At 38.9% G+C, this 23,367-nt stretch overlaps 2 protein-coding genes across 3 annotated transcripts in view; both read left to right on the forward strand.

Moving 5' to 3' along the window:
* The window catches only part of LOC135711060 (serine-rich adhesin for platelets), a 76,968-nt gene extending 73,133 nt beyond the window's left edge, over window positions 1–3,835 (forward strand). For both annotated transcript variants that reach the window (XM_065233804.1, XM_065233805.1), the window contains exon 7: window positions 6–3,835. In XM_065233804.1, the coding sequence (XP_065089876.1) occupies window positions 6–1,090 (1,085 nt within the window). In that variant the 3' untranslated portion in view covers window positions 1,091–3,835. The remainder of the gene's footprint in view (window positions 1–5) is intronic.
* LOC135711071 (UPF0547 protein C16orf87 homolog) overlaps window positions 1–23,367 on the forward strand; it is a 145,690-nt gene that overhangs the window by 34,577 nt on the left and 87,746 nt on the right. The gene's annotated exons all lie outside the window — the stretch shown is intronic.

Consider the following 23,367-nt stretch of genomic DNA (forward strand, 5'->3'; position numbering starts at 1 on the left):
CCTAGCTGCAACCGTGAAATCCTTAGACAAGCCACCCCGCGTGCGGAAAACATCTTGGATAGCATCCATTGGTAATCAATCGAAAGCGGACGGCGGTTCGACGGCCTCGTCCTGTGGAAACAGTTCCGGCAGTGGTTACTCGCCTGCCATCGAAAAACTGCTGTCCATCTTCAATCCAAGCAATTTATTTTCCTCCAACAAATCTAGTCCACCGAGTTCCGAATGTGGGACGGTAGCCACCGGCGGAGGATCCTCAGCCATAGCAAAAGAAAATACATCCTCTTCGCAACCTCCCTCGCGTAAAGAAAGTCCTATGGGAGGTTTGTTCCCGTGGTCTAAGTCTACGAAAGACGAGGAAAAGGTGTTGAAGGTGAACATTTCGCCGGAGAATACAATCGTCCCACAGCAGGCTCACCCGCTAAGCCAATCGCAGCAATCGCCTCAACTTCCGGCGTTTAGCGTAGACAACATACCTAGTCAGCTGAAGACGGAAATTAAAGAAAACATCTCCCCGGAAAACACCATTACAAACAAGCTATTAATAAACCCACCACCATCGTCTCAAGTCATAGCTCCGGTGAGTGCAGCAGTGCCAGCACCAGCAGCCGCTCCAACAGCTGTTGGCTCACCTCATCCAAAAGTCATATTCCGTCTAGGGGATGACTACGACGATTCCGAGGATGATATCGACACTCTCACGAACAAGTTTGGCGGTGGCGGCGGAGGAAGTGGTGGCAGTTCGGCAGACCTCCACAGACCATTGTTATCCATACTGGGAACCAGCACCGGAAGCACCACCACCAACAGTAGCGGAATCAGTATCAGTAGCAACATGGCCGAAGGATCACCCATACCATCCGGTGGAGGTATCCTGCAAACCGGTCATCTCGGCCAGCTGGCAAGGGATTCTTTGACCACTATGTTCAAGAACGCATCGTTGACGTCCCAAGATTCGATCCGTTCGATGGACTCTCTTGTAGAGATGACTGATACGATGTCTCAGATACCGTCACAACAGCAGCAGCAGCAGCATCATCAACAGCGGCAGCAACAACATCAGCATACACCGGATGACACGCAAGCTCAGTAGCCGACTTGGGTGGAACGTAAAAGTGTCGAATGGTTGATATGATTGATTGTCTTCAGAACGATTTAGGTGAGAGGTTGTTTTTTCGAGGTAGGTACCTACTACAGAACCGCTCGGATGCGCTATGATTTCCAAACGGACGAGAGAGCTTGATAGAGCGCCCGAGGGAGGTGATGTGTGTTACCGGTTTGCATGTTTCCTCCAACAACCATCGTAGTTTTATTTTATCGATTTATTGAGAAGCAAGAAGTAATTAATGTGCCTTCTTTAAAATGCGAACACGGAAGAACTCGATTTGTCTAGAAAACTGAAGAAAGAATACGTCGGGACGCGGAACTGAGCAGGTGAGAAGTTACGAATTACTTAAATTATACACAACAATGTCGGGAACGGAAGAGGCTAGAATATTGAGAATATTAAAACGAGATACAACGTGACTGCGGATGTCTGTTTCCGTTGTTGAAACTGAGAATGTTTGTGTGGTGATAATTTGCTGCGATGTGCGATGAGGCTCTGTTTTGTATGGGAAAGGGTGTTACATTTGTTCTTCGTTTATATTTTGACTGGTCAACACATATCCGTTGTTTGAAACACTTCATTTTTGGCTGTTATTCCTGAACGTCTGCTATTCTCGTCGCTAATTAGTTGTCATTGGATGTACATTTGGGATTCAAATCCCACCAATATCATGATGATTTCCTAAGTTCTGATGCCCGTGTTAGGGATGTTTGCGTAGAAGAAAACAGCTTTTTCGACAAATCTCCGTCTCTACTTCTTCAACATTTCCGTCTAAGAATATGTCTCTAGCGTGCAGAATTCAACTCAAATTTCAGTTCCGTTCCAACACACAATTTGAGCTGATTAAAGGCTGAACAAGCCAATGTTTAGCTGAAGAAGCATTTTTCCCCTCAATAAGCTCTCCTTCCAATGTGTTCACTAAAGTTCGTTAAAACTACGGTTACTCGTAGACCGATTAATCTTTTCCTCGATTTTCCTCATATTCTAGCAGATTTCTGGTCGAATTAGTGACATATACTCATATTCGAGGAAAATTTTACCCAGTCCATGCAGACCGTGGTTTTTGTGAATTTGAGTTAAGCGGAACGGATGCTTCGTCTGGCATTCAGGTCACATGCCACGATGAAATTCTTCTGATTTCGCGTCTGTTTGATAAGATCATTCTTGAACTTTCTTCGTATTAATATGTAGTACGGTGTACTAAACCCCGTAATTGACCGTTTCAGTCACATCCGTTGTTAGAACTGAAAGCAACCACTAGTCGCCACGAGGACACTCACCCGTGGGCTTCGTGGTATCGCAGCTCAGCAGAACATATCTGTAGGCGAACGATTGAAAGAAAGAGTGGAGAAAGTGGACGAACAATGAAGTTTTGAAGTGTCGTCTTGGTTAGGTATTCTAGGGCATACGTCGACCCTGAGGCAATGAAAGGGGGGGGGGGGGGGGTCTCAGTATTGCTGGTACATAACACGACTAACATGAGTCGCAGATGAACGTGGGATCTATAGCTCTGAAGTCAGAAACGTAAACGAAGGTTGCCCTGTTCTTTGGTATAAAGACTGCCACCATCTCATTTCTCCTGTTGTCCGCCTCTATAATGTGTATATTTTTCCTGTTCAACACTAGCGTGTAACTTGTGGACCGACAATGCAATGGTTTGTGTTCGTATTTCATTAAACAATTTGAACGCTGCTGGTTAATCACCCTGGGACGCCACTCAGATTTGATGAAATGACATAAAATAAACAATAATTGCATCGTTTTAGATGCATTTTTATTTCCAATTTGTTCTTCATAGTAAAACTCAAAAGTCCTGTCCATCCCTTGTTTTACTCTCCGTGACATCATTTGTCGAACTGGAAATGAAGGATTATGCGGTGCCGGTTACCGAACAGATCGTCATTTCTCTCCCCTTGCTTCCTCGTCTTCTCTGGTTACTGCCACGTTATTCCAATTTGGGCAGGATTTCTTTAAATACTCTTCCATGTTACATATGAACCACTTGTTTTCAAAGGTAACATAACATATTTTATTTTAAATATTTCAGTTATGCATTCTTCAATGTTTATTCCCACTTGAACATAATTTCGAATTTTCCAATTTCCGTATCTGGTTTCGGTCTTGTTTTTGTCTGGAATATTTGTTTCGCTAAACCAACAACTAGCAACGCCCATCGCCAGTGTGAACGAGTATCGAATGAACATGCGTTTGAATTTGAGTTTGAAGTAGTATGAAAATATCACATATTAATCAAATAAAAAAATAAATAAAAACGAGTAACCGGAGTACTTATGCAAATGCAAGAAACTGAGAACGTGAATGTGAATGTATTAGGAAAAAAAACAAAAATGACAAAACAAAACTAAATTGGACCTGAGAAGAAAACAAAAACGAAGGAGAAATGAGCAACAACGTATTGAATATGAACACTACAACAAGAAATGAAGTATTAAACGAATAACAGAAACGACGAAGGGAGATGTACTTGCGTAACTTTACCCTTAATCAATGCCATTGTGATATTAGTTTTAATCGACGTGATTATTTTTAATAAGTAAGATGCGATGCGAGTAATGAGAGAGAGAGAGAGAGAGAACTCTTAGCAAGTCAACTATATAAGTGATAATTTTTTTTTCTTGAATGAATATGTGTGCGTATGATTGAGTGACGAGTCAGTGTTATTCTAGTTTCAACAACGGAAAGCATGCAATGCAGTCAACTTTATACAAATGAACGGCATCAAAGTCTTAAGTGTTCGCTGAAACGTGTTGATACGAGTACGCTATCTATTACAAACATATATTTTTGGATACCTTTTGTATCGAAGATAAATCCCAACCATAGCATATGTCCGCTCCTCTATCATCTATTCCCTTTAGTCATTATCCTGATATGTATAATACCTATAACCTTTCGAAATTGCATTAACAATTATCACATCTACCAGTTGCGAAACATGCGATCTCGGAAGATACACACGACCCCTTTCGAGCGACAGTTAAAGAAGACCGATGTGTTGACGTGGTCAAATTTAGACTACTTATTAGCCGAATATTTGTCATGCCGTGCATCGGTGAAATGATACGGTCAACATTTGCGCACTCAAGGTGTAATGCACCTACCTAACTACCTATAAAGTGTGTACAGTCGATTGTAACAAAAAGATCAGGCAAAGGAAGGAAGGTGTGAACTGCCCAGCCGCGTGGATGCTGGTTTAATTATAGAAGTAAACATAAACACACGGTTCGGATGATGAGAACAAAACCATTCCGCACCACCGGCTTGTAAATGTCCGCCCACGTTGAGTGTAATATACAAAGCGATATAAACGAACGGTAACCTGGTGTACTGAATTAAGACGTTTTATACGACTTGAACTTCAAGCTAAAATTAGCTGCATTTGGTTAACGACCAGGTAGAAGACAGCTGATTTGCCAATGAATGATTATTCGAATTTGAGCGTATATTGTGGGACACGGTCCAAAAACAGAAATTAGGAACCCTTCTACACGCGAAACAGAAAGAATGAAATCATAGCCCACCCGAGATGAGTCAGTAGGTTTTAATATTTGGAATGTACTATCCCGTACACACAGGATCGGTACAGGTGGATGTGGTTCACCGAGCGTCGTCTGTATTCCCGTAGTCTCAGATATAGGCAAGGAACGAATCATCATCCATCTCTACTTGAGGAAGAAGAGAAGACAAGGTAGAAGCAGACTATGTGAGATCGAATTCATATGCTAGAATCAAAGTAAACTTAATGTCATTGATATCACATACTTCAACTGAAGTTGTTTTTTGGTTTAGGAATAATACGCAACGGTTAAACGGAACATAAAACGAAGAAAAGAAGAGTGTTGAACACGGTTGCATGAATGTGGGACGCAAAGAACATGAAACTGTTTGTCCGGTTTCGATTTATATTTAACTTGCGCCTCTCCCATTTTCTAGAAACATCAAAGTAAACTTTCACCAGCTCGACATTGAAAGGACTATTGAATTAGTTGACTAACTGTGGGAAGTGCGAGCAGAAAGAGAACTTGTTTTATAATGTCACAATATCGGTATTTGCCTTGTATAGTTCCGTTTTACCATACGGGACCGAAATCCGTACGCATAAGAAATCTGTCCACTTGATGGACTGGTTTTATAACACTAGCCCGAATGTAACATTTGCCCTTATGTCACTAGCCCGAATATAATATATCTCGATTACTTTTTCGAAGGGACGTATCAGCTTTTGAAACAATGCATTTGATCGTCAATTTGGCGTAACTAGTAGCTCATCCACGCATACTAAGCCTACCATCAAATAGAGGAAATTTTCCCCTACCTGATAGTGGTGTTAGTATGCGTTAGTGAGCTACCAGTTACGCCTAATCTAGATCGTCGATTGTTGATAAAACAACCAAAGTTTACAAAAAGTTATAACGTCCACTCGAAAAAGTAATCGAGAAATATTTCTTGCAATTATGAGCAGTTCTTTATCCCGGACATAGTAAATAAAAAAAATAATTTTAGTAGATTTTTCCTTCTTTAAACATTACCAGTTCTTTCGGTTTGTACTGTACTGCAAATGAAGTTTACATTTGAGATTCAAAAATAGACTGTGGACAAATGTGTGATTTCTACTATTTCAATCCCCCTTATTCTGCGAGTCACGTGACTCTCTCTCTCACCGGTCAATTGTCACGTCACCTCGTGTGAGGTGACTCTCCATGCAAATCAAATGGAGAGTCACCTCACACGAGGTGACTATTGTCACCTCACCGGTGAGAGAGAGAGTCACGTGACTCGCAGAATAATGGGGAATGTTTGATGAGAAATAATTTGTTTTTCTTCATTGAGATTTATAGAAAGTTTTATGTGAAATCAGAATCTACTATTTTAGGAGATATTTAAATATTTCAGAAGCTGTACGAGTTTTCTATTGCTTCACAAATATTGAGTTCAGAATCAAACTATTTTTAAACGATTCGGGTATGTGTTACATTTGAGCTCGTGGCGTTCGGGCAACTGCCATTCGGACTAATATTATTCAGACAAAGTATGGACTATGTTTGGATTTTGTGGACGGATTTTTTTTAGATTTATGGATTTTGGTCCTGCACGCTACACAATAGTCTAAATAGGCAAATAAATTGACCTTTATGACAATTTCTTCTAATATTGATATGGATAAGTTAAAACAGTTATGGACCTTTGCAAATCTCTTAAAGAATATAGAAACCTTTTCACCCCTTAGCTAGATGTAGTGCGTATGTTTCATCTGAAAATAAACCTGACAAAATGCGTTTGCTCAGTGATAAAAATCAAAGCAGATTGAATCTGAAAGACTAATGAATCGTTTGAATACATTCAGCAAAGTATTTGGGTGAGAAAATGCAGTGAGATCAACGATTTAATTTGGCTACCGAAACCGTGATTTACTCTACAACCTACAAGTCAGGCGATTCTGAACGCTAGAGTAATTCACGAAGAAAAAAATATTAGGTCAATCGTTCAATTCAGATAGGACCTTTTCAAATGTACATCTATATATTTCATATTATGAGTAATCGATATTTTCCTGCTTGGTTTCCTCATTGGAGAACTGAAAAAAACTCCAGATGATATGTAGGAAAAAATCAGAAAACTTTTGGGATCTACTCCTTGGATAAGTAAAGGCTTCTTGAGAGTCCTTGTAAGTGAAGTCCAGAAGCCTCGTAGTGCAAGTCCAGTCATCTCATGGAGCAAGTCCAGAGGCCCTGTGGAATAACTCTAAACGTCTTTAAGAAATGAACCAGCCAAAGGCTGAACGTTTCTACAATATAGAAAAACAAATCTAAACGTCTTGTGGGATGAACCTAGCTGACTTATAGAACAAGATAACATACGTTATGAGCCAACTAGGATAAATCTAGATGAATTGTACTACCCATAATCGAATATCCTTTCCACATTTGCTTTAAACCCCGTACAGAATATGGCAATATCATGTAATATAGACTGTCTTGCAATGAGCACTCATACATCTAGTTTTCACTAGAAATCCTGTGTATGAGTGTTCATTGCAAGACATCCTATATTACATGATATAAGCCATAGTCTGTACGGGGTATTACTGCACTTTCCCGGTTGTGTCAGGCCCCCTTTTGATTTTTTTTTTTTACGCTTGAAATCCTTGCTGTTTACAGTGGTTTCATTGAAACAAACTATGCCTTAAACACCCATCTTTATGGCGAAATTTTGACTCAAAGTAGGTAGGGGAAATGGATGTAATATCGGCCTAAATGTCCCTTATTTGGGCCCATACAGCAATCGACTAAATGTTCAATAGCGACCAAAAATATCCATTATTACCGTCCCAATGACGCGTTCATCTAGATAATTTTGATAAATAGCAGATTTTTAGCGATGGACCCAATCTTAGATCCATTGGCCAACATTAGAGCCATTTCCCCTAATTTAAAATTAGTAGAGGATAAATGTATTATGACAAAATGACAAAATTCATATGGGACAGTTTTCCGAATAAGGGTAGAGAAGGACAAGACACATTCTATATCGTGACTATCTTCAGACGTGTCTTGTTGTGTGACATTTCCATCGGACGTATACTGACCCTTATTACCGATGAAACATTCCCCCTTATTCTGCGCCGCGATTGAGGGAGGTGACTCGCTGTCACTAGTGAAGGGACAAAAAAAAGTCACCGCGAGTGAGGAAAGACGGATTGCGAAGTTTTCCAATACTGGTCCAGAAACCTAATGGAATAAATTTAAATAGGGGAGAGAACTACTTTGGCCTAATCACCCATTTTGGGCCTATCGAACAGAAAACTTCAAATAAATCCATGATTTCAGAGTTAACAAGTCAATTATGCGTTTGGTACGATACTTTAGTTAATAAGCTACGGAACGAAGTCAATGAACGCGTGATATGAAGGTTTGCACCCATTATTTCCAAAAAGAAAAGAAGCGCTCTGACCGAATCAATTTTTATCTTCAACCGATAGGCCGAAGTGAATTCATTTGCGTTTCAATGCGTTAGGCCGAGTTTAGAATCCGTAGGCCGAGTTTGGCGTCAAGAAGCAGTGTTAGACTTCTGACAATATTTTAACGATTGGTTTCTCTTTATCGAATCTTACGGTACAAACGGAAAGGTAAATAAGTTTGGAAGCCATCAGTAATAATAACATCCCGTTTGGTGCTAAACTACGCTAGATTAAGAAAGACTAAGTTCGGGTTGTGCTTAATAGGCCGGAAATGGGGTAGTTAACCCTATCTTAAAAAAAAAGTTCAGAGATGTCACGGGTTAGGTTCAGGTGAGTTATGGGGCAAGTTCGACTGCTCTATAAAATATATTACAGGTCCAATAGTATAGGATTAGGTTTCTCAGATAGTCTAGTCAGTATAGGCACGGTATTACATAGAGTATCATTGTACTTTGTCACACAATATACAAATTCATGCATTAGTTGGCATAGAAAGCTTTTAAATAATAGGCTGTGGAAGTGCATCTAGAACACTAAGGCTGTGAACCATTTGCCGAGTTAAATTTAACTCGTGGTTAAAAGTGACATTTCGAAAGTTATTTTCTATGTTCGAAAATCCCCGTGCTGTCGATCGACCGGTTTTTGACCCACGGTTGTCAAAATTTAACTTCTTGTCTGTCAGAAATAACCATGCTCGGATAGCAGGGTTCATCGATAACTTTCCATCTGTCAAATTTTAACCAAAAGTTAAAAAAATTCGCCAAATGGTTCAGAGCCTAAGTTGAGAGCCAGCAAAATGCTCGCTACAGAAGCTTGAAAAGCCTAGATGAAGAAGAAACGAGGTGGGAATTTTCTTTTGCATAAATACACCCCGCACATCTGTCAAAGTATAGCTCTGCAAGGAATTTCACTTTAGCGTATTTCCCCAGCACCAACGCCAGATCGCGGTCTGGAATTTTGGGGTCAACGATCATACACTCGGGTACTATTTTTCTATTCACGTAATGGTAAATTACGAATTATACGTTTATTGCATGCAACACCGAATCTTCTGACTTAAACTTAATGAACAGTGGTTTCTTCTCCACAATTTGGTGTGTTGCTTCCATCTGAACGGGATTTGCACACCGACGAAATTTGCATTCATTGCTAACCAAAAATTGGCAATTTCTTCCAATGTGGGTTTCGCACTTTTAATGGCGAAGCTAAATTTGATCGGATTATTAAGCTGCATTCAATGAACAAAACGCACCGAAACAGTAGTATCGAGTTTACAAACTGTTGATCGCAGAACGGAAATGATAGGTAAAATCCTATAAAACGTATCTTTTTTCCACGTGGCTGCTGTTCTCCAAAATATGTTTCTTAAATGATGATCAAAGGAAAATCATGGACATAACTTTCATTAGGTTTTTCAACGTGATACCTTTATTGAACATTCAATGAAATTTTAAGGATTTCACCAATGGGATTACGTGAAGTTTTGCTTCTTCAGTCACGACAACAGCTGAGAGCGAACTGATTCAACTCGTGTTATGAAAATTAGCATGGTTGTTTTGTGCAATGTACATACTGCTTACTTAAGTTCTTGTGAGATAAATCTAGACAATTTGTGTAGCAAATCCAAGTGAATTTAGAATAAATACTCTGTATGGTATGACTTGTGTGGAACATGTCCATCAAAATCTTTGTCAAGCGAGTTCCTAAGTCATGTGGAATACGCTAAAAGATCTCGATGGACAGGTTAAGAAGCCTTGTTTGATAACCTCAAAATTCAGTGACGTCATGCTAGAAGTTTGTTGGATCTTGTGGTTTATGTTCATATTACTTATGGGGCATGTCCGAAGGACATTGGGATAAATCTAGATGTCTTGTGAAACAATCATAAGGGCTGTTCACAAACTACGACAGTTTTTGAGAGTTTTCAGACTCCCTCTTTCTGCGTAGACAATGGATCAATGAAAATGCTGAGGTTTTGGCAGAACTATGCTGTGGCTACCAGCGCCAAAAGCATGCTTGGCAAATGTGGTGGGTTCCACTCCATTTTCAGAAATCCAGAAGATTCGGTATTGTAAAAGTATACGTTAGCTTTATGCAAGTTTTCCAGAAATTTACTATCTTCAAGATCCTGGGAGTTTTCCTAAATCTTTGACAAGCCGAACAATGGATAAGGTCCTATGTAACAATAACAGATTCTCTTCGTACACTCAAAGATAAATTAAATCAAAAAAGCTTAAAAAGTATGCAGATTCCCGCTTCACCTTATTGAGTCCGAGCCATGATTACTTCGGTAGTAGTCATGTATGATTAAAATCGAAATAATCTTTCCAGTATTAAATTTTATTCTTTTTCAATACTGATACATAATCAAAAAAGATTAAAATTCAATCAAAAATTATTAAAATAGAATCAAAAATGATTAAAAGTTATTCAAAAAAAGATAATCTACAATCTAATCAACCATGATTAAACTGGGATTCATATCAGATGCTTATTTTTTAGAAAGAGAGGATTAATTTTTAATCATTCGATATGATTAAACTGAGTTTAATGTCAAATTGATTAAATTTCAAGCAAAATGGGAATAGTTCAATTTATCAGTGTACATTTTCTCTTTGCATCCCCACGGCCATGTGAAGGCATTTCGAGCTATTCTCGATGAACATTTCAAATGGTCCTATCTGCTTTGATCGATTCTCTTCATCGACTTTCTCTTTTCATAACCACTGCTATGCAAACAGATTTCGCGCTAATTCTACCACATAGTTTGATAAAGGAGGTTCTTATCTAGCGTCCAAAACGTCAAATACAACAGGGAAAGGTTTTGCAGCTGAGTTATTAACGAAAGAGAAACTCGATGAAGAGAATCGATCAAAGCAGATAGGACCATTTGAAATGTTCATCGAGTATTCTTTGTAGGTACGTTATTAACGAAAGAGAAAGTCGATGAACAGATTCGATAAATGTTACTTAGGACCGAATGTATTTCTTTAATAGGGTACATGACGGCTTCGCAATCAAAATTAAAACGTCAATTTCACTGGATTTTCCAACTAAAACACTTCGCTGAATGTACTTAAACAATTTTTTAGTCTTAGTTTCAATGTTGTACAATTTTTACGTCTGGCAAATACATTTTACTTGCTTTTTTTAGTAATGAAACATACGGACTACAAAATGCTGCTGGTTTTGCGATGCCGATAATAGAACATTTGTTTAACACGTACCTAGTTCAAATGAAAAAAAAACGTGCTGAACAGAAATAGGTAGCCGATTGCTGTCCGTTTTACATCAATTTTGACCAGTTCTGTCCTATCTCACCTATAGTCGCTATATTCATAGTCTGGCGGATAGAATCCCGGGAACCAATTGAGCTGTCAAATAGCGGAACCAATCGTGCAAAGAGCACATCAGCTATTGTAAACAAAACTTCGGAACTCTTTTCTTGTGACTCAAGGCTCGTCTACGCAAACTAACACCATCTTTTGGGTTGGGGAAAGTTTCCCTATCCGATGATGCCGGTAATTTGCGTTCGATAAGCGAGAAAAGAATAATCAACATTTTGTTTAAAAAAGTTGATAGTACCTTTTCAATTGTTGGTTCCGCTTTTTGATGGATCGAAATTCTATCCGCCAGACTATAAATATAGCGACTATAATGTCACCTCGTGCAAATTTTCGATGGGATTTAATAGAGCAGCCAGCATGAAATAAATGTAAACAAATGAACGCTTTATATTTATGAGTTACGATAAGAAAATGCTCGCAGAAGCGCGGACGCTGCTTAGATTGACGAGCATACCTCAAATCGATTTCCATGACTGGGGTTGCTATCCGAAGTTACAAGCAATCCGCAGATACCACAACCCATCTTCGTGCGGTAATTGTACCACTTCTGGACCTGAACAACAAACGCCATTTTTAGCTGTCCCTAAATGCGGAATACTGTACCACAATAGATCTGGTTACACTGTCCGCAGTGTTTTTTATGCTCCTCTCAAATGTTAAGCGCCTAGCGTTGGTGGAAATGTTCGCAATCTTTTATAATAACACCGGCACGGAGTTTTTCCCTAAAGACTAAGAACGATCGTTGAAGAATAAGAACAGGCAAACCCTTTCATGCACACGTGGACGACATAGGAAAGCATACATTTTGGATGAAACTTTAGTTTAAGGCAAAATTTAATTTCAAATAAAGAGAAACACATAACAGATAAACATATTCTACAGATGTACGTATAGGATGCTATTCATGTTACTTATATTTTGGCTGTTAATTAAAAATTATCGTTTTACTATGTTCATGTACCGCTAGTTTACAAAAAAAAAGAATAACTTAATTCAAAAGTCTGGATCGTACTTCCGGGTTTATCTTTGGCGTCGAATGTCAGAATAAATTCCCCCGTTTAGCCAGGAAAGTTTTCAAGCAAAACACACGCAACCACAGCAAATCTCCAGTGTAGTTCAACCATTATCGGGCGTAGCAGTACGGCAGTTTTTTTCTTCTCTTGATTGTTTTAGTATCTTCATTTAATACTTCTGTGATACAAGATAGTACACTTGTGATACGATTATAATTATTTTTAAAATTAACACTGAACGTTTTAACAGTTGTAAAAGCAGAAAACAGAAGAACAAAGCAGATCTAATGCAGCCCCCTGGTAAGGTAGCGGTCAGGCTCACGCTACATTACCCCTTTTTTCATTGGTCAATCACTTTGTTTTCTTTTCAGTTTTGTTTCACTTAGTTAGCTATATAACAAATAAAGTATCAAATTTATCTTATTCAAAGCGGTAGATCCTAATGCAAAAGTGGCAGTGAGCGGAGAACCAACCACTATTTAGAAATACTATTATTTTCTTTTTAACGATGATAGAAAGATTCCATGTACATTAAACTCAATGGTTCTCCACAAAGTACTAAACATAAACTAGAAGCGGCAAATAATTGTGGTTAAACTGCCCTTTTCTTACGGTTTAATAAAGCGCATGTACTTGCGATGAAGTCTATCATCAAAAACGTTCCCGTTTCAAATTTATTTCAACTCAATCGGCCAATTGATCGAGAAAACTGTGAAGAAAAGGGCATCCATCAGCGTAGAGAAATCCTCGAAGTGCGACTTCAAGAGGTGCTTGTTTTCGTCTTTTCACAAAAAATACTTACGCAATTACAACAACAACAACAACAACACTTGCTTATTATTACGTACTTCATCATTAGAAAGCGGAGAGATAACAAATTTAATTCATTTACGTTCAAATAAACACCAAAATAAGCTGGTTAGTAGATCGATCAGATGAAACTACTTAAACAAAGAACATATACACACAAACAGATACACACACACTGATAATAAAGTAGCCGGCTCGCCGAAATCCGAAGAAACACCCTACGCCAGAAGAAAAACACTAAACCAAGCGTATTCTCTCTGACTAGGTCTTATTTTCGTTTCTGTTAATTTATAATTAATAACATATGTTGAAAGTCAACAAATTACTGTACACGTTACAAAAAAAAAAAAAAAAGAATAAGCAACACATACAAACTTAGTCGGATTCAAATTACCTACCTATTATACTTTATACAAAAGAAAAGAACAATACCCACAGCTACCGATAGAACTTCTCGACTTCTCTCCGGTATACTTTAACCCTCTCCCTTCCCCCGAAAGAAAGAGGTTATTTTTTCATTTCTTGTAAATAAAAAGTAGTAGTGTTGATTAAACGTATGCATCGTTCCAATGTGTTTTCCATTTCCATCCGATCATCCCAACTTGTGTGATTTTGTGGATATTCACTCGAAATCTTTTCGTCGATTATCGTCAGATGGGTACATCGTGGAACACGATGTATTCTCATGCAAGCAATTAGCGCTCAAGGACATTATCATCTCACAGGTAACATCTCCATCGTAAGCCACTTATGTTTCAAGGTACACACATTCTTCCACTACTTCATTACCAACACAACCAACCGTTGCTGTCACGCCGCTTACCGGTGATCATGTACTTCGTTTCGGTATTACGAGCTGAACAATGCAGTAGGTTCTAAGAAACATTGACAGATTATTCTCTTCATAGAATTTCTCTTTGCATCCTTTCGGCCATGTTAAGATATTCCCAGCTATTTCCAGCACACAGATCGATGAAAGAAGCTATTTTTTTTCCGTCGATCTTGTTTTCCGTGCTGAGCACCAATGCTACCGACGCCAGGAAGGCAGCTCCCACACCTGGACCCTACACACTTAGATTTTTTTGCCGAGATGGGCACCACCGAGCAGCTCGGCATTTTATTTTGCTTGAAATTCAGCAAAAAATATGTTTGTTAGCTGAGATCTCGGCAAAATTCCCGTTTGTTAGCTGAATCTCGGCAAGTTTTTCACTGAGAACCAGCAAAATAAAAAGCCGAGCTGCTCCACGCCCATCTCGGCGAAAAAATCTAAGTGTGTACTTATCGACCCATCAAAACTCATGAACCGGAAACCAACGGCAGAGATGTTATGCCTTAGAACATCCCGGCGGCGCCGACTGGGATTGAACCCAGGCCTGCTGGGGTGAGAGGTAATCACGCTTACCACTACACCACCGGCGCCGCTGAAAAAAGAAGCTATTATCTAGCTGCAAGTACGGCAAACATGAAAAGAAACAGTTGTGTACACTCCAAAAAAATGCATACTACTTTTCACGTAACATTTCTGTTAATACCAGGTAGCCAAAAATATTTCCATTCAGCGGCCAACGTGAACAGTAAGGTAAATATAACGTGATTTCCACTTAAGTTGGAAGCGGTTATCACGTAATGTTTACGTGATTTTGAAATGATATTTACTGGAAAATACTGTTTGTCTTATTATGGTTTCCACTATAATTGGAATGGATTTGCACGTAATGTTGACATGGTTTTGAAGTGATCTCTACTGGATCTAACAAATACTGTTTTCCATTTTTTTTTTCCAAGAAAAGAATATTTAAACATTGTTAGTATTTTTTATTAATACGTCAAGTATGTCATTGAAACGTTAATACTTACCATTTCGCTTTTCCAATACTTAATTGATCATGACAATTCAGATCTCGATTCAGATGCAATATCCGTTTGCACTGTTTACTGCCGAGTCAGGCTAAATTGACCTTTGGAAAATCCCCGTAAATTGTATCTTGTTATCCAGCCCCTGGCTTCGAAATAAATTTAATTAGCAGTGTATGACGGATTTCAAATAAAGCGAAATAATATAAAAATACCTTCAACGAGTTGCGGTATGCTGAATCACTTCTTCCACTAATAAAATCGATACCGCCATATTGTTTCACTTTTTCATACATGTAAATCACGTAAACTCATTTTACGTAAGCACACCGCAATCACACAACCGCACATAGAAGTTTGATATGAAAATGTTGTCACATTCATCATCAGGTCCAGTGAACATGACCTGATATATTAATCAATTTAACTACCATCTTGTAAACATGAAAAATGAAGCATTCGAATGAGCTACGTTATTTTTCACGTACATTGGATATGTTGTAGAGTGTACATGATTATGTTGTAGAGTGTACATGATTATACGTGAAATTCCCTTAGCATCAACGAACATGAAAATCACGTAAATTTTATCAAAATTTAATTTGACATTGACGTGAGCCACGTGCAAATGATCGAAGTGGGGTGTTAAAGAGGTTACGTGATTTTTCACGTAGTATTAACGTGAAGATTTTTTAGAATGTACCCAAGTTCAAGCTAAACATTACATTACGTCCTAAGTAACATAGACAAATTCTCTTCGTAGACTTTCTCTTTCCATCCTCACGGCCGTGTTAAGACATTCCCAGCTATTTTCAGCACAAAGTTTGATGAAAGAAGCTATTATGTATCTAGTAATACGACAAACACGACAAGAAACGGTTCTGTACCCAAGTTATTAACGAAAGATTAATGAAAGTCGATGAAGAGAATCGATCAATGTTACTTAGGTCCAAAAGAATGCATTGTTCAGCTTGTATTGTCTACTTTTGTTCAGGGTTGCTTCACGTGCTATAAAAATTTGTTTTTCTGAATTATGAAATTATTAGATGATGTAACAATTTGTTGTACTTGTAGTTGTAGTAACAAGAAGGGGGTGTAAAAGTATGTGTTTGACTCATAAAATCTGTCAATTTCGCTTGCAGAGCGTCACAATCAGCGATCGTATGATTCGTGAGCGTTCACTCAGAGTGAGCGCTCATGAATCGTAAAATCGCTGATTGCGATGCACTGAAAGCAATATTGACAGGTTTTATGTTTCAAACACATACTTAACGACTTCTTCTTGTAGCTTACAAGTACTAATTATAATTATAACATCTAATGATTTCATAATTCTGAAAAACAATTTTTTATAGCAAGTGAGTGGAAGTTACCCTGCTCTTGTTCTGTTAAACATAACGTCGGACATAGTGCGCATTATAGAGCATCATTGTGCGAATACAGCGCTCTATGTCCGACACTATATTTAACTTAAAATTAACAAAAGTCAAATCGACTGTGTGTGGGATTTTACGGTCTTCAACTGTACCGATAATACGACTTATCGTGAGCTCCATTCCCGCTATCGCCTACGCCTGCTTTCATTGCTCGAGGAGTATTTGCGACAGAGTAAAGTAGATTGTGATGTGCGACCAGGTGACACTCATGGGTGACCGCGCTACCACGGGCCAGATCTTCACGATTCACCGAGTTTTGCAGAAATGTCGCGATACAACGTGGGAACACTCATCATTTGATCATCGATTTTTAATCAGCATATTTGATTTTACGAAACAATCGAAACAGTACGACACGATTGAGATTAAATATGGTAGATTATTTATTGTATCTAACATCATGACACGGAACATTGAGACAATGACGGAAACGAAAATCAGACTGCAGGTTGAAACCCAGTCGATTGGACTTGTCATTAACGCATCGAAGACGAAGTACATGAGAGGAAGAGATTCAAGAGAATGTTATAACGATTTTGTTTATTATTCAGTTCCAACCTGGATCGGGTATCGGCTCTGCTTGTTTTCTGACAAACGGCAGTTTGATCCGAGGTTTGATCGTTTGTTTTTAAAACCTACCTCAGGTTCAGATTCGCACTGACAAAAATTTCAGTTACCCCGATAATAAACAAATTCGTTATTAGTCTCCCACCATCAATGGATCATATCATTCGAGCAGTTTAAAATGACGTTTCCTACCACTCGAACTTTAACGTGGAACAATATTTTGATGTTTTTTCTTCTACAACCTCGAGAAAATATGGTCTTATTTGTGATATGCTTGAAAAATCTTGAATTTATTGTTTCATTTCCGTAAATTCGTTGGTAGAAGGTCGACTCAAAACTGCTCGACAATATGATTAATTCAAGATGTCGGCGATGCAATCAAAGTGATCAACGAGTTCGTGTATTCGGACTCATTGGTGACTGCCGATAATGACACCAGCACAGAAATTCAAAGAAGGGAATCATGCTTGCTTTGGACTCAGAAGACCGCTCCGTTCGAATAAAGTTCGCCGCGGTTCGAAGTTGACCATCTATATAAAATGCAGACTAGACCGTAAGATCTGGATTACACACCCATTTGTATTGCCGTGAACCAGCAAAATATTATTGCTGAACGACCAACAAAACATCGTGGCTCTGATTTGATAGATCATTACTGTAATATCAGTAACATTTTGCTGGATTTTTTTTTTCGGTGAAGCCGTATAATAAATGATTCTAATTGTTTACCACAGACAAACAGACATAACACATTGAATATTTTTCAATATAAAACATCGTCGCCTGTTGAGTATACTGTGATGGGTAGTACGCTGAACAGATGGCAGTAGCGTGTAGACGTCAAATGAAAAAAAATTGACTATGTGCGCCACAGGTGGTGGTACTACCAACTTAAAAACATTTTAATTGACCGTTAAATGCGTGTTCGATGAACAACTTGCGAGTGTTATGTCTGTTTGTCTGTGGTTTTACCATAACATAAATGAACAATAATCCATATGATTTGCACATTGTAATGTTCACGTTAGGGGTAGATATTCAGGAACACTTCAGCAATCAAAATAATCAATCTATTGAATGATATTTTTAATCATTTACTTAAAGTTTATTGATGAATAAGCCTAGTATGAGTACTGTAATTTTGCTACAAAGAGCTTTTTTATATCTGAAAAAATACGCGGGCATGTGAATCGAAAACATGATCGCTTCGTTTTGACAGATCACGTTGATTACGAAAGATCCAGCATTTTTTTTCAAATTGCTGATTGTTCAGTGCTTTTGCTGGAACTCGTTTATGATTTTTGGGGTGTATGCTCGTGCTGTTCTTGAACGGAAGATGTTGCGTATCATCTACGGTGGAGTGAAGATGGAATATGGAACGTGGAGATGGACCACGATTTACACCAGCTTCTGGGAGAACAACCCATCGTCATAACCTAAAACATCGGGTGACTACGGTGGGCTGGGCTCGTCGTAAGAATGTCAGACGACAACCAGGTAAAAATAGTTCATGGAAATGACCCAACTGGAACTAGACAAAACGACGTGCAAAGGCAAGGTGGATCGACCAGGTGGAAGATGACCTCCGCATACAGCATGGCTAACGACAAGCAACCTTAGATCGACTGCCATGGAGACGACTTATGTGTACAGCAAAGGATACCCAGGCCTTAAACTTACTGTTAAGGTAAGGTCACGTAAGGTCGCCATTCATCGCTTAGCCTCCCTTCAACGCTCACTGTATACTTATTCAGCCATATCATAGCCAAACGATATAGTGGTTTTCAGACTTTCGTAAAAAATCCTTATCGCAACATATTAGACCCGTATTAATTGGTCCAAAAAATCTTCAACTTTTTTCAAACTTTTCAACCACTGGGCCGATTTCAAAGATCAAAATATCGAATGAAAGATAATTAAAAATACTTTTTAGGAAAAATATAATGATATTAAAAAATTGCGATTTTGTATTGAAATACATTGATTGTATTTGGTTTTTGGTTTGTAAATAGAAGCCGCAATATGTTTTTATATTTTTCCTTGTAAATTTAGGCCTTTTTTACACAATATTTTGCGATAAGGAACAAAACTAAAAAAAAAAAATATTCTGAGAACCACTATATCGTTTTGCTATGTATTTTATTATTATTATTATATATAATTTTTCGAAAAACTTGGAATAATGGTTAATCCACAGGATTAATGATAATGAATATACAATGAGCAGTGAATGGTGACCTTACGTGATTGCCTTATTTATCTCGTCCAGCGTTGAGGAAACTATATGACCCAAATTTTAGTCTGATAACTCATAAATCACATAAAGTGTAGGAAATCAGCGATGAGTTAATTTCCCTCATGTTTTTCCAGGAAAAACTTCGCGAATATGAGAAAAGTAAAGATTGGTACTACTCCTAGACTGAGTAAAATTTTCCGGCAGATTTTTGAGGTTTTCCACAGGAAACCATGAGGCAAATTTACTCATCGCTGAGTTCCTGCACTTTTGGCGATTGTGAGTGAACTAAACTCAAATTTGGGTCGTTCTCATTCGCCGTGCAGCGGTAGTGGCAGTCGAATCTCTGTATGACACATTCTCCGGAATACGGTATCAACAAGGACCAGAAGCTTTTCGGGTCACGATTTAGATTCGTTTTGATGCGGTTTGTGTATGTACGGAAAGCAGTTCGACACTCACTACACGGCGAATGAGAACGACCCAAATTTGAGTTTAGTTCACTCATAATCGCCAAAAGTGCAGGAACTCAGCGATGAGTAAATTTGCCTCATATTTTCCCAGGTATTTCCAGGAATTTCCAGGGAAAAATTTCCGAATTTGAGAAAAGTAAAGATTGGATTCACTCAGTCTATTGGTACAACTCCGAGACTGAATAAAATTTTCGTCAATTTCCTCATTTTCCGGCAGATTTTTTAGGTTTTCCACAGGAAATCATGAGACAAATTTTACTCATCGCTGAGTTCCTGTACTTTTGGCGATTATGAGTGAACTAAACTCAAATTTGGGTCGTTCTCATTCGCCGTGTATATGACATGCTTTAAGATGTCTGAGCTTTTCTTGTGCATCACGAGGCTTAGACCGCCGCCGTAGGGAGAGCGAAGCGTTGAAACGAATGTACCTAAGGAATAACATAAATAATATGAATAAAACAGCAAAAAAGGTTATCTTCCATTTAATTCCACTTAATTAATTTTGGTATCCATGACAGATACGTATTTCGACTACAATGTGCAGTCTTCATCAGTGTCATTCCCACTAAAGAACTTATCACACACTGCACATTGTAGTCGAAATACGTATCTGTCATGGATACCAAAATTAATTAAGTGGAATTAAATGGAAGATAACCTTTTTTGCTGTTTTATTTAGCATTCCGCTAACAACCCAATTTCATTACTTCATTATGATGGCTACCAAGCCTTTGGGGACTTTCCTTATTAGAGAGTTGTATAGATTTTTCTCCTTTAGCTTACTTAAATCTTTGGTTTTTATTAGTTAGGTAGGTTCCGATTCAACACATTGTAGTTTCATTTTTATACCTATGATCTTGACTTTTTTACCTAGGGGATGAGTACTTAAGGGGGTATTCCCGATCTTTTTTTTCAAAAAATCAAATTTTTTTTTTTCACGTTTTTTTGTACTTTAGACTATATACTTTCATCCCCCCAAGCCGTTTTCCGATCAGCGAATTCGGTGTCCAGGCATAGCTGACTAATGGTAAGAACCCCCAAATGGTTTTAACTAAAGTCAAAACTTTAAACGCGTTTTTCTCGAAACCACATTTTTTTATCGGGCGAAGATTTTTCTCAGAAACTATAAGATATATTGACTTGAATCTTTGCGCATTTTGTTCCTTATTAAATTCTTTGGAGCTTCTCCCACTTTCAGCCAAAAATATTAACATTTAACATTGTTTGAAGCACCTTAAAGTTGCAAAAAAGCGGGCTAAAAATCGCCTGTTTTTTCATATGGCCGCCATTTTGTTAATTTGCAAGATTTTTTGCTGCAAACGGGAGAAGCTCCAGAGAATCTTATGCAGATTATTAATTTCATCACGAAATCTGTTTCAGATAAGCCGTTCCAGAGAAAAGTCTTCGCCCGTCCAGGCGTTTGCGGCGAACAGGGGTCTGTTTGACGCCATTTTGTGACGTCAATAATGTCTTTTTTATGTCGAAAAAAATTTATTTGTAAACTTTAATGTTCAATAAACAAGAATCCCAAAGAGTTAGGCGCATTACTATTCATTTTCCTTGAAAAAAAAATTAATTGAAAAACAGGCCGAAAAAAGGCAAAAGATTGGGAATACCCCCTTAAGGGGATTAGATTTTGATAAGTTCTTTAGTGGGAATGACACTGATGAAGACTGCACATTGTAGTCGAAATACGTATCTGTCATGGATACCAAAATTAATTAAGTGGAATTAAATGGAAGATAACCTTTTTTGCTGTTTTATTTAGCATTCCGCTAACAACCCAATTTCATTACTTCATAAATAATATGAATTTCCATTATTGATATAATTCCTTACGTTCGATTCAACGCTTTTTCGCTTGTTACTATGGCTGCGACTTTAGTTCGAAAGTGACGTTTCCGAGCCTTGCGGACAATGTTACGAAGATGACACAACTCCGGTGTCCACGAAGAATGCTGCCGGTTGACTCTGTACCAAAAACCTCGTTGCAATCAACAGCCGAAAGTGAACTGGATCAGGATCATCACAGGCATCAGCAGAATTTGCTGAGAACTTTCGCCGAATTTAATGCGGTGAACAGACGGCTTGTGGTGAGCGTCAAGTTTTAAAAGAGCGGATGGGGCCTCGATGAGCTCGACACGGTAATGAGGTAGAGCATATTGAAGGTCCTCTTGAGGACTCCTAGACTAATGTTAAAGTAGCTATCAACAGTTCAGCAGAAGAATCGACGAAACGACTGATTTGACGACGAGATGAATGCAGATCGATACCGAAACGCAGACAGCCTAAAGAAGTTAGAGTGCGCAGAAACAGAACAGGTGAATAATTTGCAAAAGACGCAGAAGCTATATTGTCGGTACCGTTGAAAACCGGAAAACCCCACCCGTGACAATCGACTTTACTCTTGTTCTAGGGAAGAGACTGGAGACCCCCAGGGCTCTGTTCTCGCAGTCACACTGTTCCTAGTGTCTATGAACGGAGTCTTTGGGGACCTTCCCAAAGATATATACATCTTTGTTTATGCTGACGACATCGTCCTCGTTGTTGTCGGGCATAGACCAGTTTCACTTCGGAAAAAGCTTCAAGCAGCTGTCAATGCCGTTAACAGATGGGCCAAATCGGTAGGTTTTGAGTTGTCACCGAGCAAGAGTAACTTTACACACATCTGTAACGGTCGACACCGGGCGGAGTCAAACCCTATCAAAATCGAAGGCAACACAGTGCCTTACAAGACCTGCTGTCGCATTCTCGGCGTCTATCTAGACCGCCACCTCAACTTCCAAAAACATTTTAACACGGTCCGAGAAGATTGTCAATCAAGAATACGCCTATTACGCTTGATAACGAACCGGCGGAATCACAAAAACCGCGATACTGCGCTCCGAGTTTCCACGGCCATCGTAACCAGCAGACTGTTATACGGTATAGAGCTCACCTGCCGATCTTCAGACGAGATGATGCAGAAACTAGGACCAACCTACAATCGCTGCATAAGAATAGTCTCTGGTTTGCTACCATCCACGCCGGCGTCGTCAGCGTGTGTCGAAGCTGGAGTGTTACCTTTCCATTACATCATGGCCATAACCACCTGCTCGAGAGCTTTGAGCTTCATGGAAAAGACATACGGAGATGAGGAGGGAGTGTTCCTCCTAAGGGAGGCTAACAAACTCCTTCAGAAACTGGCTCATCAGGAACTCCCACCGGTAGCTGAATTAGACCGGATCGGAGGCCAAGGACGGGACTCTTCCAAACCGAAGGTCAACTGGTCCTTTCAATGTTCTTATAAAGTCGGAGAAAGTAAGGCCGGAGTTATAAGTACTTTCAATCGTATGAAAGCGACGACGTTAGTTGGATATGATTTAATATACACCGATCGTTCCAAGGCCAATGGCAGAGTAGGTGTTGGTGTGTCAGGAAGAGATCTTGTGATACACCAGCGGCTACCAAACATGTGCTCAGTCTTCTCGGCTGAGGCCATAGCTATTCATCAAGCAGCGACCAATGCAAAGGCAACTTATACTGCCATATTATCAGACTCCGCGAGTGT

This window comes from Ochlerotatus camptorhynchus, unplaced genomic scaffold, assembly GCF_037179485.1.
Source record: "Ochlerotatus camptorhynchus isolate MF236.1 unplaced genomic scaffold, CSIRO-AGI_Acam_v1.1 ptg000417l, whole genome shotgun sequence".
In the NCBI taxonomy this organism is placed as follows: Eukaryota; Metazoa; Arthropoda; class Insecta; order Diptera; family Culicidae; genus Ochlerotatus; species Ochlerotatus camptorhynchus.